The sequence below is a fragment of the Trichogramma pretiosum genome, unplaced genomic scaffold, assembly GCF_000599845.2.
Source record: "Trichogramma pretiosum strain Unisexual culture from Peru unplaced genomic scaffold, Tpre_2.0 scaffold43, whole genome shotgun sequence".
In the NCBI taxonomy this organism is placed as follows: domain Eukaryota; kingdom Metazoa; phylum Arthropoda; class Insecta; order Hymenoptera; family Trichogrammatidae; genus Trichogramma; species Trichogramma pretiosum.
Window position 1 is genome coordinate 528,907 of NW_019640864.1, and position 16,881 is coordinate 545,787.

Below are 16,881 nucleotides of genomic sequence, written 5' to 3' on the forward strand. Positions count from 1 at the left end.
ACAATAGCATTGAACCATCAACAATAAAACCTGACACTGATCAGGTTGAACTTTACACTGATAACTCGGTTGACAGTTTAGTGTTTGCTGCACAATTAGGTTTGATGTCAAAACATTGTATGCCTGTAAGAAGAATGTCTGCAAATGCAGAAAATCTTTCAGAGAATGTAATAGAATGTAAAGCTAATGTGAAATTAGTAGGACGAAAAAACAAAAATTCTCGTAAGTCAAATCAAAAAGGATCAAGAAACAATGGTATGAACTATTCATGTAGTCACTGTGGAAAAGGGTACAGATGGAAAAGTACTATGAAACGACATGAAGTTCTCGAATGTGGTGGAAAACAGCCAACATTTCAGTGCACCGATTGCAACTATAAAGCAAGACAAAGAGGGAATTTAACAGTCCATATGAAAAGACACCATCAAAAGTCTGGTCACAACCTACCAGACGATGATTCAGAAAAGCAAACTTAACTCACGTAAAGTTGTTTAAAATTTTGTTTGTACTTTTGTATATTTTCTCATTGCAATGTTTTTTTCATTCTAAGAATTTTCAACCAATCTTGTTTAACAGATGAATAATTTGGCGCTTTTTCACTTATCAATAGTTTCTTTTTTGATATCATTTTTATGTATAATAATCTGTAAACACTGTGCATATAAGTAATTGCGGTATGCATTGTGTACAATGCCACATAAATTATTGATTACTATACTTATCATGCATTTTCATCCAAGATTGAAATACCTGAATACTAAACTTAAGAATTAATTACATTTTAAATTTAATAAATTTGTACAGTTGACGAAATCAATTATAATTTGTTTGCTCTTAAGAATCTATGTTTAAGTGTTACAATATTTTTCTAAGCAAGTTGCATTTATTGTAGCGTAACATTTTGGTATCTAAGTAATAATATGATTATAGAGTCAAGAGCTTTGACAGTGATCTACTAACTTATATAATGTATAGTTCTTTTTCATCAATTTTGATGCAACTATAAATTAACAAGGAATTTAACTTCTATACCCTTCCATTAATTATTTGATATTGAAAACAAAAAAGTATTATGACTAGAAATTTGGTATTTGGCGACACAAGACTAAAAACTATTAATATTTCCAGTACGCTATGCAAGGATTACTTTTTTTCTTTGCTTAAATATTGTTAACAGTTATAGTCCAGTACCTATTAATAAAATAACATTAGTATTTTAGTATGTTCTTGCAGATTTTCAAAAAAATTGTTTCATTTCTAAGTGTTATAAAAAGAGGTATTTAAAAAAAGCTCGTTTCAGCCCAAATCCAAATCTGGCAAGACTGTATAATTATGAAGAAAAAATGTGAAAAAGTTATCAAAAAAATTTAATTATTGTATTTAATTTTATTTAATTATTATTATGTAACTTATTCAATACAGGTATGTGATTAAAAGACGATTTTTACGTAACATCACGACTCGTGGTTGTTGTTCTACGTTAAAAAAAATGCTTGATGTAACTATTTTTGATACTTATATCGATAAATAATGTAAGAAAAACTTTTGATACTTTTCTCAATGAGCCCATTGTCCTGAAAGAGATTATTAAAATTTAAAAATAAGTTTTTTGAATAAAAAAAGTAATAATAACTTTTACATTTTTTACGTGCCTTATGATGATGTTACTTAAATGTTGATATTACAGAAACAGTTAAAGTAATTCGATTTGTAAGTGATGGAATCGGATAAGATGATATGTAAATTTCTAGAATAAAAAATGTATATTTTTATATTCAATTTAAAATTAGATGATTGTAAACGCCGATCATGTGTAAACATTTTGTAAACTTTTATTCTATACATTCGGGTATTTTGATAATACAATAATTTCTACATTAATCATTACGTTATTTCATTAAAACTTCCTTACTCACTCCTTATCAATTTAAAACAATTCAAAATGAAACATTTAATGATGAAAATTAATGTTTATATAGGTGTAGAATTCTGATTCTGAAAAGGTAAATTATACCAGTAAAATTTCAACTAATTCATATTTTTTTTTTAGGTAATATATTAATATCCGGAAAGGTTCATTTTTATAAGGATAACTACGAGAGTTCTACATCACCAAAAGTGTACCAAAATCCAAAAAATCCGGACTTATGTTACAAACATTTTCGATATAATCATTGAACATTTTTATTTTTATTAATTGTCATACAAATTTTTGTAAGCAAACAAATAAAGGATATTTTTTCTTTTTTTTTTTTTAAATTTTCATAAACCCTTTTAATTCATTGTACATTTATTATAATTATTATAATTTCTTAGGGCAAGAAGGGTTACTAATTTAGCTTTGTTTCTTTTTTCATTAATAGAAACTTCACAAACTATACTCTTTGCTGAAAAATTAAGAGAATCTATAATCTACTATTTAAGTAAATTTACGTGGTCTCATTTTCATGTATCTTTTCTATGTTACAGCTAATATTGCTTTCGCTTTACTAAAAAAAAAAAAAAAAAAAAAAAAAAAAAAAAAAAAAAAAAAAAAAAAAAAAAAAAAAAAAAAAAAAAAAAAAAAAAAAAAAAAAAAAAAAAAAAAAAAAAAAAAAAAAAAAAAAAAAAAAAAAAAAAAAAAAAAAAAAAAAAAAAAAAAAAAAAAAAAAAAAAAAAAAAAAAAAAAAAAAAAAAAAAAAAAAAAAAAAAAAAAAAAAAAAAAAAAAAAAAAAAAAAAAAAAAAAAAAAAAAAAAAAAAAAAAAAAAAAAAAAAAAAAAAAAAAAAAAAAAAAAAAAAAAAAAAAAAAAAAAAAAAAAAAAAAAAAAAAAAAAAAAAAAAAAAAAAAAAAAAAAAAAAAAAAAAAAAAAAAAAAAAAAAAACAAATAAAGTTACATTTTTTTCGTTGGTAGCAGTTCCATTTTGAAACTTTAATCGATACCTATATGCTGTTTAATGTTGCAGTCGCGCCATATGCTGCTGCCATGCAACCTTGGCCATGGGTCGGGATTCATTGGTTCGCCGATTCAATTGAAAAAGAAACTCCGAACCCGGAAACGCCAAAACAATATGACTGCGAAACCTGTGGACGCTCTTATAAGCTCAAAAGTAGTCTCCGTAATCATCGTAAGTGGGAATGTGGGGTTGAGCCTCAGTTCATTTGCCCTCACTGCGACTATCGAGCCAAACAAAAAATGCACGTCTCAAGACACATTGAACGTGTGCACAAAAATAAACCTTCCAGGAAAGATGGGTCAAGGGAATGACGAATTAATGAAAATGACAGATATCTGTATATCGTGACTAAAAGTTAACACATAACTGGATATAAAATTTAATTATTAATATCAAATCACATAAAACCTCGACGTCAAAGTTTAATATTTGTATCAAATCATGTCAAAGTAAAGATTTTTAAGAGCTCAAAGATAGCTTAAAATCAAAAAAAGATTATTCAATTTTCGGTTAAGATTTTTCTTCTTCTTTTGATAGCATTTTTTGAAATTCCAAAATGTTTATTTTTTACTGAGATACAGCTATTTCCCTGAGCTTTTTTCGTGAATCACACGTAAAAAGCTTAAGGGGAGTCATACACCAATTTACCCTCTTTGTCATTTTTGTGATATAAACCACAGTTTTATGTCCATCTACATTTTCTGCGTAAAATTGACATCTTTGAGCCCTAAAAAATGTGAAAAAATTGCAGAATAGGCCTTTGCATCTAAACGAAGTTCATTTTTGCTATTTTAGCCTCTTGGCACTGTGCGCAAGGTTCAGATCAAAGTTTTTGGGTTGGAAGATCCTGATAAGTCTCAAAATCTTCAGAAAAGTATCCTTTATGGACTGAGTTTTGTGGAATTTTGATTTAGGCCTCCATATCAGTTCTATTATTCAATGTGTTCTCAAAAACATTGAAAACTTTTTTTATATCTTGCTTTTTTCACATCTTTTGGCATACAAACTTTTTTATAACTCTAATCAAAATTCCACAAAACTCAGCCCATAAAGGATACTTTTCTAAAGATTTTGAGACCTATCAGGATCTTCCAACCCGAAAACTCTGATCTGAACCTTGCGCACAGTGCCAAAAGGCTAAAATAGCAAAAATGAACTTCGTTTAGATGCAAAGGCCTATTCTGCAATTTTTTCACATTTTTTAGGGCTCAAAGATGTCAATTTTACGCAGAAAATGTAGATGGACATAAAACTGTGGTTTATATCACAAAAATGACAAAGAGGGTAAATTGGTGTATGACTCCCCTTAAGGAATTGACTATATCTCAGTGAAAAATAAACATTTTTAATAATTTTAAAAACCGCCATGAAAAGAAGATAAAAATCTTAATCAATAATTGAATAAAATTAGTTTTGATTTTAAGCCCTTTTTGAGTCAATAACAGAGTTAAACCTAGACTATTTTGTATTATTTATAAAATTTTTTTTTCTAAGTAAAATTAAATTAAAGCGTACGAAGTAAAAGTTATTTAAAATAATATAGGCCTGTATTCCAAATGATACGGTGTTTTAGCGAGATCCGATAACAGATTCTGTTTAAGATTTCAAACTATTGGGGAAGAACCTCAATGATACATGATCAGAACGAATATCAGAAAATTGATCAACTAGCTACTAGTTTAAAATTTTTAGCGAAACGTATTTACATCTTTTATGAAAAGTTAAATTATTTAATATGACAATAAAGTTTTCAAAAACATTAAGAAGTACAAGAAAACTTTCTAATACATTAATTTTTTACTTTTGAATGACATTTTTCGTAAGAGGTGTCTGTTCATGTTTCTATTTAATTTCAAAAAAGGCATCAAATTTTTATTTAAAATCTATGATAATTTTAATTCTCGTTACTATGAATATTGTTATCATTATTAATCACCTTAAAAAAGATTCGATAATGATTGGAGGAATTTACGTATTACTAGAACTTATTTAAGGCTTTATTAATTGAGATGTATCTGAATAATGTATTTATTAATTTTATTCGTCAGTAACAAAATTACAAAAAAGAAACATATAAAAGAATATGTGACAAGTGTTAAAAGCTAATATTCTATATAAAATCGTATGAATCACAGATTTTTGGAAAATTTCATTTTTTTTAATTTTGAAAGAATCGATTTCTGTTTTTTTCGTAATGCTCTGATGATTTAATTTTTTAAAATATAAAGTAGTTTTTTAACAGAAAAAACTTGTTACTTCAAGAAGTTTTTCAGTCCTTTTATATGAAAAGTTTTACTCTTGGTATGATGAAAAATTTTTCATTTTTCATAATAGTAGAGATCGATTTTTTCACCAAGAATTGCGATTGGATTGAGCACATCAAATGAGCTTATTGACGAATACAACAAAAAAATGTTACTGAGCAGCTTCAGTGTAAAATTTTGTTAGTAATAACGTAAATTTTGTACTTGAAAGTTTTTATTGTTTTCATAATCAAATGTTAAATCAATTGATAAACTTACTGAAAAAAAGTAATGGAAAAAAGTGTTAAATTTATATTAACTGTAAATTAATTTACATCAATTTTTATAAACTACATTAGAAGATATTCCAACTCTGAACATTATGAACTTATATCTAAAATGATTGCGTTAACGACATTAAATGTAATTTTATTATTGGCCCATTGCGTGTCATTCCATTTCAAAGTTAGTAGTATTTAAACTTAAAACTAAAACTTTATACACGTTTTTGTATAATTTTACATGTTGACTTTAAGTTGGTCCGATCATATAATTTTACGATACGTGTACTGGACTTTTTCACGATCTATAATTGTATACAATAAGATTATTGTAGTACACCTTTATAATTACATTTTGATAGTCATTTTGTTAGTATTTCATCAAAAGAAGTATTATGATAAGCATTTCAAAAACATTTCTTAAAAATGCCAAAAAAGTACAATATAAAACCTACCCTGAATATTAAACATGCAACTGTTCCATAACAACTGTGATAATGATTTTTACACACAAAACAAATTTACTTATGAAAGATACTTCTGATAAGCTACTTCATTTTAATAAAAAAATTATATGGATAATTATAGCATTTAATAATAAATGCTTGTACGACCGAGACTCAAAAATTGTAAAATGAGTCGATTTCACTGATGCTTGATCTTCCTAGAATTTCTTAAGAGTAAGCCCTTTTAAACACTTGACAAATTTAGATTAGGATTTCAAAGCTTATTCTGACTCATAGTATAATTTTTCGTGATTTATCAATATTTTGTACAATATTTTTCTATCAAGAGGATGACGAAGCCAATCTACAAATAAAATGTTCAATCCTATTTTTGAACCTTCTACGGAATATTTCTTTAAAAGGCTCTGTTGACATCTTCATTCTTATGTACTTGAAGTCACCATGGATTCTCGTACAAAAAAAATTTATACATAATACAAGTTTCAGAAAAGTGATTGAAATCATTGCAATTTCTCGTAATGAGATATTGTGAGCTTACTAAGTTAATAATTGCTCATGCACCAGAGATATTGTGTGCTTATTAAGTTGATAATTGCTCATGCACCAATGAATGTAAATGAAGTAAAATGAAATGTGAAACTTTTATAGATGAAAGCTACAGCCACGAATTTTAATCGCTCGATTGTTTTATCAATGAATTTGTATACGCTATGGTATTAAAATCTGCGTTGCTTACTTATGGTTACTAATAGTTCTTAGTTAGTATTTATAAGTTTGTAAAGGTTTTGTCATACGCCATAATCGTTACACCTATGTTCTTTTCGCATGTATGATTTTTAATACTCACTTGTTTTTACCAACTACTGTATTATAAAATTTAAATTGCGATTTTCAAACAGTTTTTGACATTAGGATATAAGTTATTGCTGTATCGTGCACCATATTCACCACAAATGTCATAGTTATTTTTTTATTAACGTATCATAAATATGTGCCATTCTTTTCAGATAGCTATGTGTTTAAAGTATTACATATGACTCACCACATTCATTGACTGTATAAATAATATTTGTAAATATTGTATTAAAGCTACGTGGCCGTAGTTTTCTAAAATTTTGCAATTAACAAAGTCTTTTTTTTTTGAAAGACTATAATGAATCTACTATAATTAAGAACTGAGAGTGCCTATTTGTTGATCGCTGTATGGGCAAATACAAATTTATGTATTGCGGGAACAATAAAATTGTGAATTATTTGAATCATCTGAACATTAGTATGCGATATTCGCGTGTAAAAACATGCTTTCCACATACAATGTAGCATGCCTAATAGATACTCTGTTACAAATATCGTCAAAATACATTATATACATTATTTTACTTTTTATAAAAATCGTACTCTAAGTACGGTATACGAATTAATGTATAATAATTAGAAAGAATAAAAAAGAAAATTGAAAAAAAAATGATCATTTTCATGTATCAAGAGCGACAAAAAAAATCTTTACAAAAATATATATCCATTAAAGCTCAAGCGTCTCATTGCTTGTTTGATGTACTTGCTTTTCAGCGGGTGGCCCGATTATTTTGTCGATTGTCTGCACTTCTTACCCCGTGACGCTCCTGGATCACGGCACCAGCCTCTGCTGGACTTAGAGATTCGGGGGCTGAACATTATCTGAGCAGGTTTTCGTGGAAGATTGAGATCCTTACGACCGAATATTGTTTTTCAACCTATTTGTACATTTTTTATTTTTTTTCCTGCTCCAGACCAGAATAGGACCTTTGCATTGAAAAACGTTTGAACATGTTACGTGCTCGAATTTGAGAACGTATTGCATCTGAGTCTTGCTGAGCTTGTTTCATTATCAACGATTCGCGCTCGAGTTCTTTTGAGTCTGTTTATGATATGGCTGCAGACTTTGTTGTTAGCGTTATAATTGAGTTATGCCAATTTAGCGCTTGGCAAAAATCTCAGTTTGAAGTCGACAGAACTCGAGGGCGTTTTGCACTTGACTTCGAGCTCGAATGCCTCTAAAAGAAATTCAAGCCCAATTTACGTAACATTTTATTTATAAATTTAACACTCAATGAACTACAAGCATTCATTCTCTTTATTATAACTTTTATATAGCATAATAACTGTTTCATTATTTTGTTTTAGGCTTTAAAAGATTGAAGAATGGCATGTGTGGAGTATTCGCTAGAAAAATATTTACCTTATTTTTTCTGCAGCCTGCTTGTTCAATGGTACATAACTAAAGTCGGTAAAAAGAACTTTTGACGTCGGTAAAGCACATAGTCTTTTTATATTTAATATTTCAAGGGCAATTAATGTAAGAACCTATCAAGACAATTAATTTCAATTGTAACAAGAATTCAATTTTTAAATATGTTTAATTAAATGGCATTACTAACCGAGTTTATATTTTTTTTGCAGCTGGATCCAAACTCGACTTTTAAAATTTTGATGGTGCGACTAAAATATAATAGAAGTAAGATACATCTGATGAAAAAAAAGAAAATATAGAAATTATACAAAAATTTGACGATCTAGTTGTTTAAAATAGCTTTTTTATAAGTTATAACAATTAATAAAGTTAATTATGATGATATAATGTTTTAATAAAAGAGTCAGATCATTTTAAGCCCCTAAAATATTATTTATACAATTTCTTGTGCAACATGTGTTTAGCATCTTGTACAAAAAGTTGTTTTATGCTAAAACTGAGAAGATAGAGACACATAGATTGATGTTTGAATCTCATAACTTTCAAAAAAAAACTTTTTTTTCTTTTTCTTTTTTTTTTCATCTAAAGCGTGTTAAAGTTTGAAGTGTGATACTAACTTATTTTACTAACTTGCTTTTTTATAAATCGCCACTACTTATGAGTAAAAACTCACTTTAACGAAATACCGTGAAGAAAAACACACTTCATTGAAACGCTGTGAAAAACACTCCTTATTGAAATGTCGTGAAGAAAAACACCTTTCGGAAAGACCAAGATATTTTCTATGTGATTCGTTAAATCGTCATTCGTTGGGATGTGTTTTTCTTCGCGGCATCCGACCACGGATGTGTTTTTTTCACGGCATTTTATAAAAAGGTTTTTTTTTCGTAGCGTTTTTCACTGTGTTTTTATTAATAAGCAGCGGCGAAATAGTCTTAATTTCAGATCAGTTGCAATGACGGTTAATTTCATTTTTCTTGTTTATCAAAAAACAATCGTACTTTTTGTTTTGGTGTAGGAAAATAAATTGATATATTTTCTTCCATCAAGATCCAATATCGATGTTGTTTATTTTTCAAATATATTTTACTAATATTTTTATTATTTCTGGCTTTTTTAGATACCTTAAGGTTCAATTTAATACCTCCTATGGATGCAAGTCTATGGTGTGTCCCTACACTCGAAACCTACCCAGAAACTACAGGTAAAATTTGAAAAAATTTAGAATAAAAAATGCACAGTTACAATAAAATTATGTTTAAACTTTCAATTTGTAATATAGTTGAAGAAAACGAAAGGAAAAAACAGGTGGATGACGACCGTTTAATGTATTGTCCTGAATGCAATACAACCGTTCAATATGAAAGAGGATCAGGACATAGGGCATGTCCGAAGTGTTCCACTAATTATAAGTTTAAATGTCGCCGATGCAACAAATTATACCTCGAATTAGCTGGACTTCAAAATCACCAAAGAGATTGGTGTGGGGGAAATCCAAATTACCCATGTGATCTGTGCCCTTATAAGAGTCATTCTAAATGTAACTTAGAAGATCACAAGCAACGGGTTCATGGAAGTAATTATAAAGTAGCTTGCCCTCATTGCGAGAAACCATTAAAAAATCAGATGACCTTGAATCGACATTTGAAAAAATCATGCAAAAGGGCTCCACCTGGAGCAAGCTGCCGCAAAAAAAAGGCTCTTATTTTCAACGGTTCAGTACAAATCAATCCAATCCCACCTCACATACCGTCGATTGACCCAGTCGTAAATGAAGCTTTGATGCAACAAATGACAATGTTTTCCGGAACAGGATTCCATCAACCGCAGTAATTTATACTATTGAATGAAACAACTTCGACATCTTTTCATCAATTTTTAAGATGCAATCACAATAAACCCATATTAAAATTTTTAAAAATTAATTTATTGAATTTTAAAAATAAAAATCAATCCTTGTGATCAGAAATTTTTATTTAATAATGTCCATTTTGATAATTCTATATCTTGTAAAGCAGTAAACAGCAATATATTTACCACGTCGCTTTTTCGATTATTTTACGAAAAACAGCAATTTTAATGTTTAAATTGTGTATGTACCACAGCCATTTCACTACTTAAATATATGTATGCATCTGAGCGGTTATTGCTGATTATGATGTTGATGTTTTTTATTTTGATACTTATTTCTGGTGAATTTATTGTACAGTTTCATTTTTTGCATGCTAAATCAACCTTGACATAGTTAATCCATTTTAAAAAAGGTCATCGAAATTGTGCTCTTAACACGATCCAGAGATAACATACAACTTGAGCTATTTTAATACATAATTTTTTTTGAATTGATCAGAAATGAATTATTGCTGGGTTAACTGCTGTTAAATGGTGGTTTAGTATTTTAATGATACTTTTTAAATTGATTATACAATTTTTTAAATTTTATGGTGATTATTAAACCATATAAAAAATGAATCCGATGTTCTGTGTACCTAATGAAAATCTAGTGAATTATACGAATAGAGTAGAATTATATTTTTCATACCAGTGGCCCAAAATTCACTACTTTCCTTCTATAGGGAAGGGGATAACTGCTATTTTCGGGACAGTGAGTATGTAAAAATTCAGGCTTAACCCGTGAGAAACAGAAAAGTCCCAGGGCTCATGTAATTAGCGTTCGAAGCAACTTGGGAACTGGAACTTTTCTGTTGTTCGTGGCTCAGGGGAGTAATATACTATTAATGAAATAGTTCAATGAATTGTACATTTTGGAAAGAATAAATAAATATTGAAACAAACAACTTTAATAGTTGACTAAATAATTTTTTTAAATTCATTTTCCGTCATGACAAAATTCAATTAATTATCATTAATTTTTTACATACGTCTGGAAATCTTGAACTTTTTGGAACTTATGAAAAATTACCTCTATTTTTTGTTGCAGGAAATAAAAAATAAATGGTCAGCTCTATTGAATTACATTAAAATCGAAATGCCATGATTATATCTGATGTTTTGATTGTAAATATGGATTCATAGATATTTTCGTTTTTTTTTATTCAAACATCAAATATCACTATTTAGAATCATTCAACATCAAACGTGAGAACTGTACAAAATAGGAGACATGTGTGTCAAACAGATAATCAAATAAATCATTCTTACTCAGATTTAACCCTTAATGAAGTATACAGACGAACTAAAAATATAGAAACATTCAAATTTTCTCTGAATAAGGGGACAGAACAAAATTGGGACGAATGTTTACAAAAGTTTTGTAAAATAGGTTATAAAATCTATTCGGAGGACAAAAATTCTATAAATAGCTATGAATTTTAGATGCCCCTTGTGCGAAGAAAATCGTGAACAAAATTTGCTAATTGACTGTAATGGGCCAGCATTTCTTGCTGCAATGAACGTTTTGTCAATGAAGTAGGTTACGATGTGTTTAGCAATCATATGCAAGTCCGATGCTAGTATTCCGCTAACTAAGTTGCAATGCTCAGAGATTGTGGACAACAATTTTAGATTTAATTATTTTATTTTTGCCATTTTTGCATGCCAGTGTTGACTTTGAGTTTTCTAATTTTGTCTTTTTCATTCATGCTCTTTTAATATTACGTGCTGATTTTTTTTTATTGAAATATTGAAAACTTATTGAAAAATAAAAATTATTTTCCAAACGTTTACATCGTTCTTTTCATTTCTCAATGAATCAAAAGATCTTTCGTCAGCATTATTCATCTAATTTTTTTCCAGTTTTATACTAATCATTAATTTCGTTAATGATATTAAACAGTTTTTATAGATCTCGAATGAAATAGAATACATGTAAAATCTGACTAATTCTTACTCTAAAATTTTGAACTAGTCACTTGCTATCTATTATAAACTCTATATTATAAACTTCATGTTTTCTATTATAATGTATCTTATTAAATTCCACAACTACACACGTAAACATAAAGCAATTATATATTATATATTGTAAATAATTCAGGTGTAACTAAAAGTATCAGTAACACGCCTCTCATAACGTTACACATAAGTCACTTGCAACAAATGTTATATACACGCGCTCGATGCGCAAATTACGATTCCGAGTAAGCCGAGAAATGTTCGATTCTAATTGTCGCCTTATCCCTAATTCGCAGATGCGAGCCTGACGGTGTACTGCTCGACCTGCAACAGCATAATGGAGTACGTGGCGCGCAAGACCAAGCGAATCTGCCGGATCTGCCACGATGAGATGCGCTTCCCGTGCCCGCGCTGCCGACGACTCTACAAGGAGATGAAGCACCTGCGACAGCACATGCGCTACGGCTGCAACTCCGAGCCGAGCTTCCAGTGCAGCGAGTGCGCCTGCAAGTTCACGCGCAAGGGATCGCTCGTGCAGCACGTCAAGCTCAAGCACACGAGTTACAGTACCATGATGTGAATGAAAAAATTGTATCGACTTTTAAGTTGTTCCTTATTTTCATCGATTTGCTTCAAAGTCAAACTTTTAAGCTGCTCGAATAAGTCGCAAAATTATGTTTATGCCGGTAATGGTCTGTTCACTAGTCAGACAGCAAGTGTGGTAATTGATAATTCTAAAACACTAACAAAACTTCTCTTAATGTACGGTCATTTGAATGATTCTTTCATTGTAGCTTAATTTAAGTATTTATTATTTGTACCAGTTCCTAGATTATTTTTACATTAAATAAAAAATGTAAATATATGCTTATTATAATTATTATATTTAAATATTATCAAAGAAAAATTAATATATTACATTAAAAAATACAAATGTTAATGTTTGTTTCATGACATATAGTGTAATAATTAATGTAAAATCGCTTGATCCTATTATGTATAATAAATTACAAACTTTAATAAAAATTCATATTTTATGTTATTTGACATGCCTTTTTCAAATGTATTGCCGTTGTGGTATTGGTAGCAAGCAAATTTTATTAGCATTAGGACATTAAACTCTTCTATCAGAACAAAGTCTATATGTATAAGTAAAATGTTTGAGTCACATCCGTTTTTCACTTCTTTTTTCTTTACTCACGTTTATCGAACGCTTATCGCTTTCGCGCACTTGAAAAACACAATTTGCTCCTAATTTTTTTCATACACTAAAATATTAATTTTTACTATACTTTTTTTCAGGGCATAAAACCAACGATGATGATGTGGATGGTAAAAATATCGAAAAAGATGATTCGGGTGAGTTTTGATTATTTTATTTTTAACGATTTTTTACACGTTTTTATTGAATATTTAAGTTTATATGAAAATATTGCGATTGGTACAGATACAGAATTTGAGAAGTTGCAAGAAAGTTTTGCTCGCGACTTGAAATCTCACAAGAGAGTAAAAAAAGTAGTGAAAAAGCAACAAATCCAAAAAGCCAGTGAGTTAACCAACATAAAATCCATTTTCATCTCAATCGATTCCCATCTAATTCTTACTACATTTTAATTTAAATTAGAATCTTGTTCACTGAAAATCGAGTTGGTAAGATGCGACACTGACCCGAAACTTCGCAAAAGTGACGACGACTCCTCAAGATCCTCGTTCAACGGTAATATAACAAAATCGATTACTCACGCGACTTTCACAAATGAAACTTCTCGTGCTCACGGTGACATTGGTCTTTCCACAGATCCGAGCGATTGGGAGAGTAGCGCGCCGGTATTTCACTTTTGCATCCAGTGTCGATTCATCTCGCGGCCGACCGGCGAGTCCTGGATACCCACCATCAAGTACTGCGCCCACTGCAACATCTGCATGCACTACCTGTGCTCGGGCTGCGATCGGATCATCGACACGCCGGAAGTGTTGCGCCGGCACATGAGATCTCGCTGCAGCGAGCCGAGCGGCCTGCCGGCCTCGCAGATTTACGGCAGGCGCTCCTGTCGCGGCTGCGGTGGCTACTTCGACGCTCTCGAAGAGCACGAGGCCAACTGCCGCCCGAATCAGACCGGCAAGTGCGACCTGTGCGATGTGCAGATCGGCTCATTAGATGAGTTGAAGAAGCACATAGCAATGTGCCATTTGTTTTAATGAACGTGCCACGCTTGTAAGGCGCGCACACGTTTACAACATTGTTTCAAAAATATACCTAGCTTTAAGAAAAGATTACAAATTTGCTATAACACATGAATTATACAAATTTGATAAAATTAATATTATGGTAGTACTCCATAACAATATGTGAGAACAAGTAAGAATTTACAATAACAAAATATTGTAGTATCAATTATTATAATAATAATGTAGAATAATGTAATATTTTAATAAGTAAAAGTTCATTGGAAACTGTGTAAATTTTTGTAATTTTCTCTTCAAGATTGTACTTATATGTATAAAATGATTATTTGAACTTTCGAGAAAAATATATCAGTTTTAAATTAAATTCAATCCAATAATTATCTGGATGGATAACACATCACATTGTTAGTTACATTTAAATTTACAAAAATGAAATGTATCATAAGTAAAAATTTATTGAGAACTGTGTAAATTTTTGTAATTTTCTCTTTGAGATTGTACTTATATGTACGCTATGATTATTCGAATTTTCTAAATAAACATGTTTGTTCTAAATTGAATTCAATCCAAGATTTACCTTTGTAGCTAACTCATAACAATTGTAGTTATATTTATTATAAATGTGCAGTAAAATGAATATTCGTTTATCTAAATTATTCGTGACATTTTTTGGATATTTTTGGTGTTTCATTTAGAATCTCATCAGCTCCGCGTCATTATTAGGTCCCACGTTCATAGACATTCAAAAGCGCCATTATTTATTTTTCTGAATTTAAAATGTTAAATTGTATATTTTCAGATGGTGAAGTCGATGTCCCAGTAGTTCTTCGTTATTACTCGGTAGTGAAAACTGAAAATTCACGTTCACGTGTAAATGAGCATTTAAATCGCTCGAGTAAGTAGCCAAATTTTTAGTCAGAATTTCTAAACATCGAAGGAGATTTTATTCTCAAAAAAAGAAAAATAATAATAATAATGAATAAGTAAATAAAATAAATAACAATTGGAAATTACAGCAACTGATCCACAGACGAATAATTCCGAATTGTCCGTTACTAACGAGCAATCGTTCTGGATAAAATGTACAACATGCCCCAACAGCATAGTCACGGACCTGTATGCCTACAATAAACAGATCTTCAGCGATTTTCGCCGCAACATTTGTGCCTGCAGCTCCAAAACGAAATACAAGTTCGAATGTTTCCAATGTCGCGATTACTTCAAGCGTTATCGGGATATTCGTAAGCATCTTGCCGACTCTTGTCCGGGTAATCCCATCGAGTTCTGCTGCATCGACTGTAGCTTCAGCACGCACAAGAAGTACGAGCTCTCCGCGCACATCACGAATAAACACGAGGAGTCGCATCATTGCAAATATTGCGGCTCGATGGTGGCCAATAATAGGATGGAGCACACGATGTACTGCCAAAACAGACCGAAAATTGTGTGCTCGCTTTGCGATTTTTATTCTTTTCAGGAGGAAAAGTTAAGAGATCACGTTCAGCAGTTTCACTTATGAGTAGACGATTTCCGGTAATTTTTTATAATCTAAATACTCATGAATGTGTAGTAGTAGGTTTCACGCTTTCGTTGTCTACAAAAATTTTTTATACATATGCTTATGATTGTAAACTAACACCATCCATTCGACCTTAACGATTTTATATGTTTTTGTCTTAATAATGTTACTATTTTTCTAACGTAATTCGTATTAATTTATTTTTCAGTATGGATCGATACATCCCAGTCAATGTTAATCGGTGTCGATAATATGAAAAGCGACGATCCTTTAAATAATCCCCTAGGTAAGAGCAAATTAATATTGTATTATTTCAACGTGATTCTGTTATTTAATTAATCTTTCTAAATTTTCCACAGATAATATTGGCCAATTCGTCGTCTGCCTGGCGTGTAACTCTGATTCACCCTACGTACGACGGGAAACTCGAAAAAACTGTCACGTTTGCAGAAATCCTTTTAAATACAGATGTGGCAAATGCAATCGACATTATTTGTCGTACACGGCCTTATCGTTTCATCAGCGGCATCTCTGCGATCAAGAGCCAAAATTTTTCTGCAGCGACTGTAACTATAAAACCAATCACAAAGGAAATTTGATGAATCACATTCACAATATCCACGAACAAACGAATTGGGAGAAGTGCGAGCACTGCGGAAAGATGTTCAAAACACGAAATTATTTACGCTCGCACCAAAAATACAGTAATTGTTTATTAAAGAATGCGTCATTGTAAAAAAAAAGTTTCAGTATTTATCAAAGCTGTGTTCATTATTTATACAAAAATATTAATATAAAAAATATTAGAAATAAATATTACTATTCTTATTATAAGTAGAAATCAATAAGTAATATTACAATGTAAGAAAATTAGTGTGTAAGAAATATTTATAAAACTTATATAATATGTTAGAAAAAATTAAATCACATAAAATTGTTTTTTTAACTTTTCACTTCATCATAAATGTTCAACATTGATGTGTAGGAGAAAAGATTTTTCAAATAAATATTGCAATTCATTATTCAACACACTAGAATTTAAATTATTTTTTTAATTACTATTTGTCAATCTGCACAATGCTACTGATAAACCACTTAAAGTATTTGTGTGCTAACATAGATTTAAAATATGGTTAATCTTTTTTTCATTTTATTTATTTATTT

General features: G+C 29.9%; 2 protein-coding genes across 2 annotated transcripts; both read left to right on the plus strand.

Moving 5' to 3' along the window:
- The first annotated feature begins 134 nt into the window (after nt 1-134).
- On the plus strand, nt 135-15,717 carry LOC106649515 (zinc finger protein 423-like). The gene is made up of 6 exons (XM_023457517.1): nt 135-222; nt 12,308-12,577; nt 13,314-13,370; nt 13,459-13,557; nt 13,636-14,196; nt 15,215-15,717. The coding sequence occupies exons 1-6, from the start codon at nt 135-137 to the stop codon at nt 15,715-15,717; spliced, it is 1,578 nt and encodes a 525-aa protein (XP_023313285.1).
- On the plus strand, nt 15,713-16,468 carry LOC111693255 (putative uncharacterized zinc finger protein 814). The gene is made up of 3 exons (XM_023457593.1): nt 15,713-15,731; nt 15,926-16,003; nt 16,077-16,468. Exons 2-3 carry the CDS (start codon nt 15,949-15,951, stop codon nt 16,451-16,453), a joined length of 432 nt encoding a protein of 143 aa, XP_023313361.1. The 5' UTR covers nt 15,713-15,731; nt 15,926-15,948; the 3' UTR covers nt 16,454-16,468.
- The last annotated feature ends 413 nt before the right edge of the window (nt 16,469-16,881 follow it).

Bases quoted from the DNA above. Each gene is read 5' to 3' on its own strand.
- LOC106649515 (XM_023457517.1), top strand. From the start codon at position 135: ATGTCTGCAAATGCAGAAAATCTTTCAGAGAATGTAATAGAATGTAAA. The intron at 223-12,307 runs GTAAGTCAAATC...CCTAATTCGCAG, and splicing joins ACGAAAAAACAAAAATTCTC to ATGCGAGCCTGACGGTGTAC. The intron at 12,578-13,313 runs GTACCATGATGT...ACTTTTTTTCAG, and splicing joins GCTCAAGCACACGAGTTACA to GGCATAAAACCAACGATGAT.
- LOC111693255 (XM_023457593.1), top strand. From the start codon at position 15,949: ATGTTAATCGGTGTCGATAATATGAAAAGCGACGATCCTTTAAATAAT. The intron at 16,004-16,076 runs GTAAGAGCAAAT...AATTTTCCACAG, and splicing joins TCCTTTAAATAATCCCCTAG to ATAATATTGGCCAATTCGTC.